Source organism: Lagenorhynchus albirostris, chromosome 6 (assembly GCF_949774975.1).
Source record: "Lagenorhynchus albirostris chromosome 6, mLagAlb1.1, whole genome shotgun sequence".
Classification (NCBI taxonomy): Eukaryota; Metazoa; Chordata; class Mammalia; order Artiodactyla; family Delphinidae; genus Lagenorhynchus; species Lagenorhynchus albirostris.
In genome coordinates, this window is record NC_083100.1 from 26,970,491 (window position 1) to 26,986,814 (window position 16,324).

Genomic DNA, 16,324 nt, shown 5'->3' on the forward strand with positions numbered 1-16,324 from the left:
CTTGGAGATTTTAGGCAGACATTTTTAGTTCTAAGGATTATTTCATGTTAGTTTTCCTTTGTAGAATCCAAATTGTCCTCAAGTTATTTCAAGAACTCACATTTTTAGATGTTATACAAACAGATGGTATGAAATTTTAAATAAAATTTTAATAATCTGAGTTAGCAGGGTCCCTGTGGTCCCCATTTTCACATCAGCTTTAGCATCTGGTATCAGCTTATTGAAAGGATTAAGGAAGATTTAGGAATCTTCAGGAAGTTTCTTGCCAACTGGTAAAGGACATTTTATGAATATGTTCTCATTTTATCTATACTTTTAGTTTTCTGTTCCTAATTTATTAAATAACTTTCATGTAATTACATAGCCATTCTATGAGGAGAAAAATTATTAAGTATTTGTGTGTTTGAATATTAAAGGCAATTTACATAAATGATAATCATGAAATTAAAGTGTTCTTAAAAATTAATCTGAGGTTTTATTTTTTTAAATGGTGTAGAATTTACTCTGCTGAAATTTGACCATGTCAGTATTAGCAATTTTTATTTCAACTACTTTAAATAATAACTAACATAATAATTTTGGATGGGAAAAAATCCCTGTGGGATATGTTTAAAAGATGGAAGTTTCACAGAATCATGGACATAGAGAACAGAATGGTGGTTGCCAAGGGGTAGAGGGTTGGAGGAGGCATGGAGTGGGAGGCTGGGGTTAGCAGATGTAAGCTATTATATATAGAATGGATAAACAACAAGGCCCTACTGTATAGCACAGAGAACTACACTCAATATCCTATAATAAACCATAGTGGAAAAGAATATAAAAAAAAGGATGTACATATATGTATAACTGAACCACTTTGCTGTACAGCAGAAATTAACACATTGTAAATTAACTATACTTCAATTAAAAAATATTGATAAAAAAGAAGGATGTTTCTCATCATATGCAGTCATCCTTGTCAGAAGTAGTAGTATTTGAACAAACCTTGACTTGATACCTCTTCATACTCAGAAACTGCTAAAATTTGGCTAATCCTTCCCGCAACATGGCTTCTGTTCACCATAAATTCAACACAATATAATTATTTGCATTTTTTAAATGCTGTGACAACAATCTGATCTTAAAATATTAAAAAATTTTTTTTCAGAATATATCCATTCCTTACAACATTTTAAATATTTTAAATATGTTGTGTTTTCTTTATCTAGGGCTATTTCTTTTTTAAAAAAATATATATATTCTTTTTCAGATTATTTTCCATTATTGGTTATTACAAGATATTGAGTTTCTTCCCTGTGCTATATAGTAGGTCCTTGTTGTTTACCTCTTTTATATATAGTAGTGTGTATATATGAATCCCAAACTCTTAATTTGTCTCCCCCCCACCACCATCCCCTTTGGTAACCACCTTTGTTTTTCTATGTCTGTGAGTCTATTTCTGCTTTGTAAATAAGTTCGTTTGTATCATATTTTAAGATTCCACAAATAAGTGATATCGTATGATATTTGTCTTTCTCTGTCTTCACTTAATATAATCTCTAGGTCCATCTATGTTGCTGCAAAAAGCATTTCATTCTTTTTTATGGCCAAGTAATATTCCATTGTTTGTATATGTATATATATATACATATGCATATATACACACACACACACACACACACACACACACACACGCATACACACACACACCCCACATCTTCTTTATCCATTCATCTGTTGATGAACATTTAGGTTGCTTCCATGTCTTGGCTATTGTAAATAGTGCTGCTATGAACATTGGGGTGCATGTATCTTTTCTAATTAGTTTTCTCCAGATATATGCCCAGGAATGGGATTGCTGGATCACATGGTAATTATTTTTAGTTTTTCAAGGAACCTCCATACTGTTCTTCATAGTGGCTACACCAATTTACATTCCCACCAACAATGTAGGAAGGTTCCTTTTCCTCCACACCCTCTTTGGCATTTATTATTTGTAGACTTTTTAACGATGGCCATTCTGACCAGTGTGAGGTAATACCTCACTGCAGTTTTGATATGCATTTATCTAATAATTAGTGATATTGAGCATCTTTTTATGTGCCTGTTGGCCAAGCCTTCTTTGGAGAAATGTCTATATAAGTCTTCTGTAGGGCTATGTCTTTTGAGAATCATGCATTCCTTAAACTACCAAACATTTATGCAGTCACTGTCTGCAGAAAATATACCAATGGATAAAACTGTCTTTGACTCTTTTTACAAATATGCTGTTTTCTAGTGGAATTCATTAGAAAAACATTGAAGAATAATGAAACTTAAGAAAATAGAAAAATCAAATAGAGAAGTTAACAGTTTAAATGAGCCTTTAAAGAGCAACTTAAAACTTTGCAATCTCATATTTAGGATTTTCTGCATGGATTTTAATCTATATGCTCATGATACAAATAAAAAAAACAATGGTGACAATTATTTATTGTGTCCTTATTAGGTATCTGGTACTGAGTTTATGTTTTACTTGCAATGTCTCTTTTAAAGCTTTCAACATTCCAATGTGGTAGGTGTTATTAATCTAATTTTACAGGGAAGAAAACTGGCTTAGAAGGTTAGCAACTTGGACAAGGCCACATAACTACTTTATTTCACCATTTTAAGATGCACATTTTTTTACATTTGAACATCTCTGAAATTGAGATTTGGCTTACAACTGATGACATCTTAAGATCACTAGAGCCAGGTGGCAGTTGGGACACATTTGCTATTGCTTGTGTTCATGTGAATATCTAAAGCACCAGCAACAAAATGTACAAAATGGGTGCCAGTGTCTTTTAAGTCCCAGGAAGCAAATGATAGTTGGGTGGAGGAGTGGGTGGGATGGTAAGTCAGATGTGTTTGGGAACATTCCTGAAGCAGCGACTGAAGTAGGCTAGCTTCATACAGTTGCACGTTGGCTTGTGTAACTATCACCAATAGCTTTACTTCTTTTACAGATTCATTTAAGAAATGATGTGTTACTAACACAGAGGACATTATCACATATAAAAACACAGACACTGACAATTCTGAGTTGAAAAGTGATTAAGAATTTGATCTCTGAATTGAAGATGGTTTACAAAACCTTTAACCAGTTTACCTGGCTGCACAAAGAATGATACAGACCGATAATAAAAATCTACATCTAATTACATCTGAAAGTCCTCTTTCAGTAAGAATAAAGCACAAATTAAGTGATAAGAAAGTACTGCAGAAGAGCTGAATGGGGAGTATTTTTCCTTTCTTATTGGTATATAAGACAATGGTTCATCTTACAACTAATGCCATCTTAGATTCAACGGGATACGGAGAATTGCTGAGCCGGAATTAGAGTCTGACTGCAGAGTCCAACTCCGAACTAGCATGATTGCCTACCTCACTGAGTCAACAACAGTTTTGGACTTCTTTCAGTGCACAATTCTGCAGTTTAGACCCGAGACCAAATATCCCATGAGAAACCCTGAAACGTGAATTAATTTTTGCTTATGCATACCTTTCTTCTCCTCAACACCTGCATCTGATTTGAGGGTGTGGCTACTACTGTGAAGGGAATCTTTTGAGTCTTCATTTTCATCCAGGACACCAGCAAAGCTGATCTTCCTCTCATATCTGTGCCGGTCCAACTCAGGATCCAAACGAAGTCGGCAGCTCTCCAAGTCCTGAAATGTCAGTGAGGAGCACATGGATGCTGGCATCTCCCCAGCACTGCACTGGTCTTCCGGCAAACCTCCCTCCATTTTTTTTTTTTTTTTTTTTTTGCGGTACGCGGGCCTCTCCCTGTTGTGGCCTCTCCCGTCGCAGAGCACAGGCTCCGGACGCGCAGGCTCAGCGGCCATGGCTCACGGGCCCAGCCGCTCCACGGCATGTGGGATACTCCCGGACCGGGGCACGAACGCGTGTCCCCTGCATCGGCAGGCGGACTCCCAACCACTGCGCCACCAGGGAAGCCCCCTCCCTCCATTTTAAGCTGCACATAACAGCATTTAAACAGCCAAATTTCCCTCTATCTAATGCCAGGTTTAGACTGGGGTCATGAAAATGTCTTCCTTAATCCACAGGTTAAGGATTCAGTCTCACAAGACTGTCCCCACTTCAGACATCAGTTGTAAGGCCAAGTGGTCACCTGTGCTTCTAACCAACTGGTTATAAATTGAAGGTTCCAACAATACCCCTCCTCAGGTTCAATTAATTTGCTAGGGGGTTCATAGAACTCGAGAAATATTTTGCTTACTAGATCACTGGTTTATCATAAAAGGATATAATCAGCAACAGCTAGATGGAAGAAATGCACAGGCCAAGGTATGGGGTGATGGTGCCAAGCTTCCATGCCCTTTTCAAGGGCAGCGCACTCCCCAGTCTTCACGTGTTCACCAACCAGAAGCTCTCCAAACCCTGTTCTTTTGGGTCTTTATGGAGGCTTCATTACATAGGCATGATTGATACAATCGTTGTCACCTGGAGGTGAGGGGGTGGGACTGAAAGTTTCAATTTTCTAATTATTTGGTTGATTCATCTGGTGACCAGCTGATCCTTAGGTAATCTAGAGGCATTCTACAAGTCACCTCTTAACATAACAAAAGACACCTGGTCACCCTCCCGACTTAAGAAATTCCAAGGATTTTGGAGCACTATGCCAGAAACAGGGATGGAGACCAAACATATATTCTTATCATAAATCACAATATCACACAACAGAAGTAGAAAACAAATACCAAGGTGATGTTGGAGTTAAATCCTGAGGATTAAGTAAAGTTAGCTCTGCAAACTGGTAGGGAAACCAGTTTGGTTTCCTCTTAAGAAACCTCAGGGGTAATGGCCAGAGGTTTAAAACAGGATCATGCGTTGGAGGAATCTCTCACTCTCTCTTAGGAGACTTCATGATCCCAAAACTGAAAATAAGCCTTGGGGAGTTTAAGTATTTAGTAGGAGTTTGGCCTGTGAGGCCCCAGTGTGGACATTTGACCTGTTCTGTAAATGGAGACTCGCTCATGCTGAAGATCATAATTAATCATTAATCTATGAAGCGCTTTCAGACTTGATAAATGAAAAATATATAAAATGTTAACTTTATTTTTATACAGCATTTTTTCTAATTATGACATAATAATCCCTCAGATTCAAGTAGTTTGCAAAACAAAAACTATTTTGAAAAACCCAGTTTGTACCAAGATTAAAATCTTATGCTTTTAACTATTATTAATAAATGAAACTTTAGACTCTACATATCGTTTCTTCTTTTCCCTTTGAATTAAGAACAGAAGTTATACTTTGGTACTCAGAAAATTATATCACATCTAGAAAAATAAGGAACCACATGGAGTCTATTTAACACTGTCAAAAAATATTCTAGGAATATAATTGTTTCTCTGAAATTAATCCCTTTTAGGAAAAAAAATAACCTAACTACTTTCCATTTTGGTAGCCAAATTTAATTAGATAAGTTTCTTAGGTGGGACAAAAAGTAATAAAATAACAATTCTGATTATCAAAAGTAGTTCTCTCTTCCAATTTCTTGTATCTACTAGTCAAAATCCTACTTATCTTTCAAAGTTACATTCAAATGTGATCTCATCCAGGAAGGCTCTTCAGATTTTTCCAGTCCCTTCTTTGGCCAACCCTGGCCCTCTGCTCCTTTCTTAAGTGTGTTGTTTACATGTCAGTTCTCCTGTTACAACATAGTCATCTCTGCATCACCCCCACTCCCACCTCTGCATCCATTGCACCACCTTGCTCACAGCCTTACTCTCAAATATTCATCAGTCTACTCTTCATATATGTGAACTGTGCTTTGCTTCTGATTCTTTAACTTTAGGAGCATTTGGAATCCAGCAGTGTATTATTTATAACCTGACTTGTTAAATCCAGTTGATACAGTTGGTACAGCTTCTAGCACAATCTTGTACAAAAGCATCCAATATGTTGTTTTCCCTAATGAGTGAATATAGATGTACAGAGACTTCCTTACTGCCTTTTACTTTATTATTATGGACTCGTCTTGGCGTTGGATGGGAATTAATTTAATTCCATGTTGCTTGGTCATCAGTTATTGGTTTTACTAATTCAACAGGAGAACATTTTAACAGACCAGCAGTTTTATAGACAAAATTATCTAAAAAATATTTCTTTGTTTTCAAGTTTGGAACTTAACAATCAGAGAAAAATTGATTGCTATGCTTTTTATGATGAATATTGTAAAAAGGCTTTTTCCTTTTTTAGATATTATTTGTATGGTTCACAAAGAGTGAATAAAAATGCTACCAGAAGTTGTTTTTTTGGGGGGAAAAACACATTAAGTTGCATCCAGGGATCTATCTGGGAAACAATTTGTTAAGTTGGTAAAAATATGGTTTTAGCAACATTTTACCCTTTTGATGTCATTTTTCCTTTTCTCATACCGTCATTCCCCACCAAACCAGTGAGTGGTCTCCTGCGATTTCCTGACCCTATCAAATTAACCTTTAGTTATTGTATTTTAGGCTCTTTTGCTTTCTCTTCCACACTTTGGATATAAATAGGACTTTTTTTTTTTTTTTTTTTGCGGTACGGCGGGGGCCTCTCACTGTTGTGGCCTCTCCCGTTGCGGAGGACAGGCTCCGCACGCGCAGGCTCAGCGGCCATGGCTCACAGGCCCAGCCGCTCCGCGGCACGTGGGATCTTCCCGGACCGGTGCACGAACCTGCGTCCCCTGCATCGGCAGGCGGACTCTCAACCACTGCGCCACCAGGGAAGCCCATAACTAGGACTTTTTCAAGCAAACAAATATTTCACAGGGAAATCTCTTTTATCTTGGAAATGGCCTTATGACATTTCTACCAGAAAGACTTTTTCTTGGTAGAAAGTTTATGTTCCCTACCTTCTCCCATCCTCAAATCTCAGATCCCAGGATATTTATAGCTTCTAATGTGATTTTTCTGGCTTATACTTTTATTATTCTGTACATTAGGGTAGCTATTTATTTTTACTGCTGTTAAAAATGTTACTGAATAAAACATCCCAAAGATCTATAAATACTCTTACAGCAAGTGCTTTGTTAAAACTTTAGAATATTTCATTTTGATGGTATTTATGCTTAGCCTCTTAGATTCACCATTTAGTACAATTTCTTAAAAAAATATTTCAAGCATTTATAGTTTCTGTGTTGGTAAAAGTTTTATGATACTGTTTTTTCTACAATAGTTAAAAAAATATGATTTGAGTTTTCTTTATCATCAACTGTAGTTAGATAGGTTAAACATGAGAAAGCATCTTTCCCATTTATTTTATAAAGGTCACATCCCAGTACAATATATGAACGTATACTTGACAATGAAAATCCTAGCTTAATGAATAAAAGATTTGTGAGACCTAGTTAAAGGCAATGAAAAATTTCCTCTTATTAACTGAATGACTGCAGCCTCTGTTTTAGTTTAATTTCTTGGCATTTTCTCCTAGATAGCCAGTTGATTATACAGTCATTTTTAAAAGATTTGATTAATTTTCTTAAAAAATGAAATGTGTTACAATAATAAGGAATATTTAAACTATAGCTTTATAGTGATGAAAGAAAGAACAAAAATAAGTGACTCAAATTTCAAGATTCTTATGTTTTAAAATCATAATAGGTCAAAATGGTGACCGTTAAAAATCTGTAAATTTAAAAGTAGATGTGTTTCTGTGCTTTTATGAAGACTTTGATACAATTAGAATGTTGATAACACCGACAGAGGCCTATAGATCAGACTTGACTTTAAAATAAACACGTGTTAAGTGGCAGCCTTGATTTGATTTTATAGAATAGTCTCAATATAATAGTGAAGGTGACAATTCAGAAAAATCAATGTTCAGGATAACATGAAATTAAGTAAGGGCAGTAAGAAGAACTCTCTTTTTCAGTATTTAAAGGGTGCAGTTTCACAGGCCACATGTCGGTATGTTTCTCTTGAAAACATATTTTACCTATAAATATTTCCATTTTATGTTTTAGAGTGTGAGTAAACAGGCTGTCCAGACATTGGAAAATCAGAGTTAGAGGCACTGCTCAGGAATACCAGAGCACTGACTTTTTTGTCCCGTTCCCTCCCCTACCTGCCCTCTGGAACTAGGTTATGGCCTTGTTCGTGCTGAGTTTGGTCAAAAAAGCAGGAGAGCTGGTGGATTGTAAAATTCACCTAAATGGAACCACACAGATTGTTAGTGTACCAACTGTTCTGGTTGAATACTGTAAATCTGTGTAAAGGGGGAAAGAAGAGAATTTGGTTCCTCAGCTCTAGCTGGATAATGCCTATGACAAAAGAACCACCGGAAACTTGGTGCCTGTTAGGGAACAAAGGGCCAAGGAAAATGGGCTCTGAGGTGTGCCTCTGTCCCAAATGCTCTGTGATGACTCCTGGCTCTTGTTAGAATTTGTATCCTAAGTTAAATAAATCAGACCCTGATGGTACAGGGGTGTGTGTGTATGTGTGTGTGCCTGTGTGTGTCTGTGTGTTTCCATGCGCATGTGCGTGTGTGCATGCACACATGTTCTTTCTCTGCCTATCTGTATCCACAAGAAATACTGCAGAAATAAAATATATGTTCAGAGGCATTTACATGCTAAAGACTTGAGTCTTTTTGCCCTTAGTTTAAATGAGAAAATTCATTGGAGGCACATGAATTTATGAGTTGTTAGTATGAAAAAAAAAAATCTATCAGTGATTCCCGGAAAATGCTGGCCATTAAACTCGTAGTTTGCAGAGTAAAGGAACCTGGAGGTTCTCAGACATTCCTAGGTTAACTGACAGTGATCAATCAAACATCTTACCCAGTGGTACCATCTTTAGTGATTTCAAGGTCAATTTTAGTTCTTTTTTTTAATAGATAAAAGAGATTTTCTTTTTATACATGAAAATCCCTTGGTTGAATTTTTAAACTATGTGATACATTTGGTCATTTGGTATTTGAGGAAACTGTGAATACTCAAAGTCTAGCCACATGGTTGGACTCTCCAAGTAGCCTCATTATTAATATGTTTTACGTACCATCAGAGGCTCAGTGCGTGGTCTGGGCAGGCAAGAAAAGGTCTCTCGCAGGAAGGTGGTAATCTCCAGGAGAAGCTGGCATGCTGCCATCTTCAAGGCAAAGGGGCAGCCACATTTAGAGGGGTTCACAGTACCTATGGAATGAAAGAGTTCTTTTACAAGCAAACAAACCAATAAAAAATAGAGAGGCACAGTTTGATGGACATAGCTACACATGTGTAAAATCAAATTGCATATGAGAATGTTACCTATACATGTCCAAAATGAAACTGCAAATGAGGATGTTTCCTATACACGTTCAATTTACCTGGTCCCTTTAGAATAATCTATGCATTACAATACACCTCTCTTTTTCTCCATTTTGCAATTCTATAATGAATGCCTCAGTATTAAAATGTCAATCAATAAGAATTAAATTATTCTCCTCAAGGCATCTTAGAGTAACAAAATGCAGCTCCACTAGACTGGAAAGCCTTTTAATTAAAACAGAAACAGAAAGCAGTCCTGCCAGATTTTCATATCGTTATTCAATCAGATTTAGACAAGGTACAGAGCCACGAACTAGATTTGGAACTACAAAAATCCTGTCAGCTCACTTTGTGAGAGACGTCTGTCTTGATGTTCTTAGAGCAGTGAAGTTGTTTCAGCTTTAGCCCAGATGTGTTTCTGTAGCATAAACTAGGATTACTTACTTGGTCACCTCTATTATACTGTTTATACAAGTTAGCCTGTCATATTAAGGAACAGCTACACTAGAATACGCAAATATTCTCCTTTGCTTTGAAGAACACCAGTCTTTGAATAAGTAAAACATTGCATCCACCATAGACCAACAAATGGATTTTGCTCTAAAGGCAGATAATGGCCAAGGTGACACCAGAGACTTTTAAATCCTCAGGTATAGGTCTCAGATACACGACATCACAAATCATGGAGAAATATATTGACTACTTATCAGTGTTCAGAAAAGAAGACCAAAGTCATGCCTCTCATAAAAGAAACAAAATAGTTATCTATTTTCAATGACTCAACTTATCACCAAACATTATTATATCATTACATATTAACCTTCCTAAAAATATCTCTAAAATACTTCCTGTGTATTTGGCTTTCTTAATTGAATATAATATATAATTCATGGTTTATATTGATAGTAGGTAGAATTATGGTCTTTCTGAAGATATCTGGCTATTTCTTCTCCATGAAAACCATTATATTTTCTACAGAGGTACTATGTGGCTGGGAACATTGCCTCTTATTAAGAATGAAAACAACAAACTCCTCTAGAATTTCCAGACTGATACTTACTTATACCATAGTTATTTTTTAAATGCAAAATGAGCTATGTATTGACTTGAAAGTGGAACTAAAGCAGACATTCCAATCTTATATTCAGTGGAGGCCACATGACTCTAGAAATTGCCTAGATTGCAACTGTTTTTAAAAAATAAATGAACACTAGATATTTAGTATAAACTTCTAGATCTGTCCTTGCAATCCTGAGGATATCATTTAGATTCTTCTGGTCAGTCCTATAGACGATGAGCTTGGTTTTAGTCCAGGCTCTCTCATAACTATCATCTGAAATATTCTGTTATAATGAACAAGTATTGACTTATAAATAACCTCACCAAAAAACTAATATACCATCATATCATATTGGCCAATGATACTTATGTGGTCTCATGGAGATTTGAGATCATTTTGGCCTATAAAGATACATCCATCTAAGGTTGCTTTGGCTCTTCTCTGTTCTGAAGGACCCCCAGGAGATCCAGGGCAGTTTGGGGATATCTCCTGGCAGGCTTAAACTAGGTTCTGTGATTTCTGGATAATCTTCAAGTCCTCTTACAAATCAGACCCAATACTATGAGTCATTCTAGGATAGCCTAGACTCTTATGAACTTGAGGGAATCTTTGGGGCCAACTTCCATCATTACGCTAAAAGACTAATGTCAGAATTTGGTCTTTTGTCAACAGCTAAGTCAAGAAGATTTCTCTGATTTGATATGGGCTGAGGAAGAGCAAAATGATGAAAAAGTGCAAAAAAAATATTACTGGTATGAAAGTGGAAAAGAGGACAATATGTTTTCTGTTATTATTATATAGTTCTGTCCAATGTTATATTCTAGCCATCCTTTTACATTTCATGCCTATAAGGATGAAGTAGGTTTGGCATCACTTAACTAAGGACAATCCATAAGACATCATCAGGGAGTCTGAACTTGAAACCACTAAGAAAGGTCAAAAGGTAGAGGCTTCAATGTCTTCATCAGATAACAATATTAATTCCAAAACTGTCCTGACATTTGATATTCCATAAAAGGCAGTGGTACACATACACACAAGCTTATATGGTATAGAACACACATATGCACAAAATGGTGCTGAGAAGGAGGTTCAGGAATCTCTTCGTCTCTATTCGTCTATGATGGGACTCAATTACACTTTTAATAAATAAATACAATACATCAAACATTCACAGTTCTAATAATCTGAATCTTAATATTTTAATTTCATGTTAAATATAATATACTCTGATTAAATATTTTAGTGATTTGAGTTTTCACGTTTAATTTTATTTGCTCTACCACTTTTTAACATTTATTTATTTACTTATTTATTTATTTTAACATCTTTATTGGAGTATAATGGCTTACAATGGTGTGTTAGTTTCTGCTTTATAACAAAGTGAATCAGCTATACATATACATATATCCCCATATCTCCTCCCTCTTGTGTCTCCCTCCCACCCTCCCTATCCCACACCTCTAGGTGGTCACAAAGCACCAAGCTGATCTCCCTGTGCCATGAGGCTGCTTCCGACTAGCTATCTGTTTAACATTTGGTAGTGTATATATGTCCATGCCACTCTCTCACTTCATACCACTTTATACTTCCCCTCACCCCGTGACCTCAAGTCCATTCTCTACGTCTGTGTATTTATTCCTATCCTGCCCCACGTTCTTCAGAATATTTTTTTTTTTAGATTCCATATATATGTGTTAACATATGGTATTTGTTTTTCTCTTTCTGACTTACTTCACTCTGTATGATAGACTCCAGGTCCATCCACCTCACTACAAATAACTCAATTTCGTTTCTTTTTATGGCTGAGTAATATTCCATTGTATATATGTGCCACATCTTCTTTATCCATTCATCTGTTGATGGACACTTAGGTTGCTTCCATGTCCTGGTCATTGTAAATAGAGCTGCAATGAACACTGTCGTACATGACTCTTTTGGAATTATGGTTTTCTCAGGATATATGCCCCATGGTGGCATTGCTGGGTCCTATGGTAGTTCTATTTTTAGTTTTGTAAGGAACCTCCATATTGTTCTCTATACTGGTTGTATCAATTTACATTCCCACCAACAGTGCAGAGGGTTCCCTTTTCCCCACACCCTCTCCAGCATTTATTATCCATAGATTTTTTGATGAGGCCATTCTGACTGGTGTAAGGTGATACCTCATTGTAGTTTTAATTTGCTTTTCTCTAATGATTAGTGATGTTGAGCATCCTTTCATGTGTTTGCTGACAATCTGTATATCTTCTTTGGAGAAATGTCTGTTTAGGTCTTCTGCCCATTTTTGGATACAGTTCTTTGTTTTTTGGATATAGAGCTGCATGAGCTGTGTCTAAATTTTGGAGATTAGTCCTTTGTCAGTTGCTTCATTTGCAAATATTTTCTCCCATTATGAGGGTTGTCTTTTCATCTTCTTCATGGTTTCCTTTGCTGTGCAAAAGTTTTTAAGTTTCATGAGGTCCCATTTGTTTATTTTTATTTCCATTTCTCTAGGAGGTGGGTCAAAAAGGATCTTGCTGTGATTTATGTCATAGAGTGTTCTGCCTGAATTTTCCTCTAAGAGTTTGATAGTGTCTGGCCTTACATTTAGGTCTTTCATCCATTTTGAGTTTACTTTTGTGTATAGTGTTATGGAGTATTCCAATTTCATTCTTTTAAATGTAGCTGTCCAGTTTTCCCAGCACCAATTATTGAAGAGGCTGTCCTTTCTCCACAGTATGTTCTTGCCTCCCTTGTCATAAATTAGATGATAATATGTGCATGGGTTTATCTCTAGGCATCCTATCCTGTACCATTGATCTATATTTCTGTTTTTGTGCCAGTACCATACTGTCTTGATTACTGTAGCTTTGTGGTATAGTTTGAAGTCAGGGAGCCTGATTCTTCCAACTCCGTTTTTCTTTCTCAAGGTTGCTTTGGCTATTCGGGGTCTTTTGTGTTTCCATACGAATTGTAAAATTTTTTGTTCTAATTCAGGGAAGAATGCCATTGGTAGTTGGACAGGGATTGCCCTGAATCTGTAGATTGCTTTGGGTAGTATAATCATTTTCAAAATGTTGATTCTTCCAATCCAAGAACATGGTATATCTCTCCATCTGTTGGTATCATCTTTAATTTCTTTCATCAGTGTCTTATAGTTCTCTGCATACAGGTCTTTGGTCTCCTTAGGTAGGTTTATTCTTAGATATTTTATTCTATTAGTTGCAGTGGTAAATGGGAGTGTTTCCTTCATTTCTCTTTCAGATTTTTCATCATTAGTGTACAGGAATGCAAGACATTTCTGTGCATTAATTTTGTTTGTTGCTAGTTTACCAAATTCCTTGATTAGTTCTAGCAGTTTTCTGTTGGCATCTTTAGGATTCTCTATGTATAGTATCATGTCATCTGCAAACAGTGACAGCTTTACTTCTTCTTTTCTGATTTGGATTCCTTTTATTTCTTATTCTTCTCTGATTGCTGTGGCTAAAACTTCCAAAATGATGTTGAATAATAGTGGTGAGAGTGGACAACCTTGATCTTACAGGAAATTGTTTCAGTTTTTCACCATTGAGAATGATGTTGACAGTGGGTTTGTTATTTATGGCCTTTATTATATTGAGTTAAGTTTCCTCTATGCCTACTTTCTGGAGGGTTTTTATCATAAATGGGTGTTGAATTTTGTTGAAAGCTTTTTCTGCATCTATTGAGATGATCATCTGGTTTTTCTCCTTCAAGTTGTTAATATGGTTTATCACATTAATTGATTTGAGTATATTGAAGAATCCTTGCATTCCTGGGATAAATCCCACTTGATCATGGTGTATTATCGTTTTAATGTGCTGTTAGATTCTGTTTGCTAGTATTTTGTTGAGGATTTTTGCATCTATGTTCATCAGAGATATTGGTCTGTAGTTTTATTTCTTTTTGACATCTTTGTCTGCTTTTGGTATCAGGGTGATGGTGGCCTCATTGAATGAGTTTGGGAGTGTTTCTCCCTTTGTTATATTTTGGAAGAGTTTGAGAAGAATAGGTGTTATCTCTTCTCTAAATGTTTGACAGAATTCGCCTGACAAGCCATCTGATCCGGGGCTTTTGTTTCTTGGAAGATTTTTAATCATAGTCTCAATTTCAATGCTTGTGATTGGTCTGTTTACATTTTCTATTTCTTCCTGCTTCAGTCATGGAAGGTTGTGCTTTTCTAAGAATTTGTCCATTTCTTCCAATGATATTGACATATCATTGCTTGTAGTAATCTCTCATGATCCTTTGTATTTCTGCAGTGTCAGTTGTTACTTCTCCTTTTTCATTTCTAATTCTGTATGAATTTGAGTCTTCTCCCTTTTTTCTTGATGAATCTGGCTAATGGTTTATCAATTTTGTTTATCTTCTCAAAGAACCACCTTTTAGTTTTATTGATCTTTGCTATCATTTCCTTCATTTATTTCTGATCTGATCTTTATGATTTCTTTCCTTCTGCTAACTTTGGGGGTTGTTTGCTCTTCTTTCTCTAATTGCTTAAGTGTAAGGTTAGGTTGTTTATTTGAGATGTTTTCTGTTTCTTGAAGTAGGACTGTGTTACTATAAACCTCCCTCTTAGAACTGCTTTTGCTGTATCCCATAGGCTTTGGGTCATCGTGTTTTCATTGTCATTTGCTTCTACGTATTTTTTGATTTCCTCTTGGATTTCTTCAGTGATCTCTTCGTTATTAAGTAGTGTATTGTTTAGCCTCCATGTGTTTGTATTTTCTACAGATTTTTTCCTGTAATTGACATCTAGTCTCACAGTGTTGTGGTCGGAAAAGATATGTGATATGATTTCAGTTTTCTTATATTTACCAAGGCTTGCTTTGTGATCCAAGATATGATCTATCCTGGAGAATGTTCCATAAGTACTTAAGAAAGTGTATTCTGTTGTTTTTGGATGGAATGTCCTATAAATATCAATTAAGTCCATCTTGTTTAATGTATCATTTAAAGCTTGTTTTTCCTTACTTATTTTCATTTTGGATGATCCGTCCATTGGTGAAAATAGGGTGTTAAAGTCCCCTAATATGATTATGTTACTGTCAGTTTCCCCTTTTGATGGCTGTTAGCATTTGCCTTATGTATTGAGGTGCTCATATTTTGGGTGCATAAGTATTTACAATTGTTATATCTTCTTCTTGGATCGATCCCTTGATCATTATGTAGCGTCCTCCTTTGTCTTTTGTAATAGTCTTTATTTTTAAAGTCTATTTTGTCTCATATGAGAATTGCTCCTCCAGCTTTCTTTTGATTTCCAGTTGCATGGAATACCTTTTTCCATCCCCTCACTTTCAGTCTGTATGTGTCCCTAGGTCTGAAGTGGGTCTCTTGTAGACAGCATATATACAGGTCTTGTTTTTGTATCCATTCAGGCAGTCTGAATCTTTTGGTTGGAGAATTTAATCCATTTACATTTAAGGTAGTTATCAATATGTATGTTCCTATTATGATTTTCTTAATTATTTTGCATTTCTTATTGTAGGTCTTTTCCTTCTCTTGTGTTTCCAGCCTAGAAAAGTTCCTTTAGCATTTGTTGTAAAGCTGGTTTGGTGGTGCTACATTCTCTTAGCTTTCCTTGTCTGTAAAGGTTTTAATTTCTCTGTCGAAACTGAATGAGATCCTTGCTGGGTAGAGTAATCTTGGCTGTAGGTTTTTTCCTTTCATCACATTAAATATGTCCTGCCACTCCCTTCTGGCTTGCAGAGTTTCTGCTGAAAGATCAGCTGTTAACCTTATGGGGATTTCCTTGTATGTATTTTGTTGTTTTTCCCTTGCTGCTTTTAATGTTTTATTTGTATTTAATTTTTGATAGTTTGATTAATATGTGTCTTGGCATGTTTCTCCTTGGATTTATCCTGTATGGGACTCTCTGCACTTCCTGGACTTGAGTGACTATTTTCTTTCCCATATTGTGGAAGTTTTCAACTATAATTTCTTCAAACATTTTCTCAGTCCCTTTGTTTCTCTTCTTCTGCGACCTCTATAATTCGAATGTTGTTGCATTT

At 36.1% G+C, this 16,324-nt stretch overlaps 1 protein-coding gene across 3 annotated transcripts in view; it reads right to left on the minus strand.

Moving 5' to 3' along the window:
• The window catches only part of UNC80 (unc-80 homolog, NALCN channel complex subunit), a 238,509-nt gene that overhangs the window by 110,908 nt on the left and 111,277 nt on the right, over positions 1-16,324 (minus strand). For all 3 annotated transcript variants that reach the window (XM_060151311.1, XM_060151309.1, XM_060151310.1), the window contains exons 25-26: positions 9,006-9,139; positions 3,503-3,668 (exon numbers count right to left, since the gene is read on the minus strand). In XM_060151311.1, the coding sequence (XP_060007294.1) occupies positions 3,503-3,668; positions 9,006-9,139 (300 nt within the window). The remainder of the gene's footprint in view (positions 1-3,502; positions 3,669-9,005; positions 9,140-16,324) is intronic.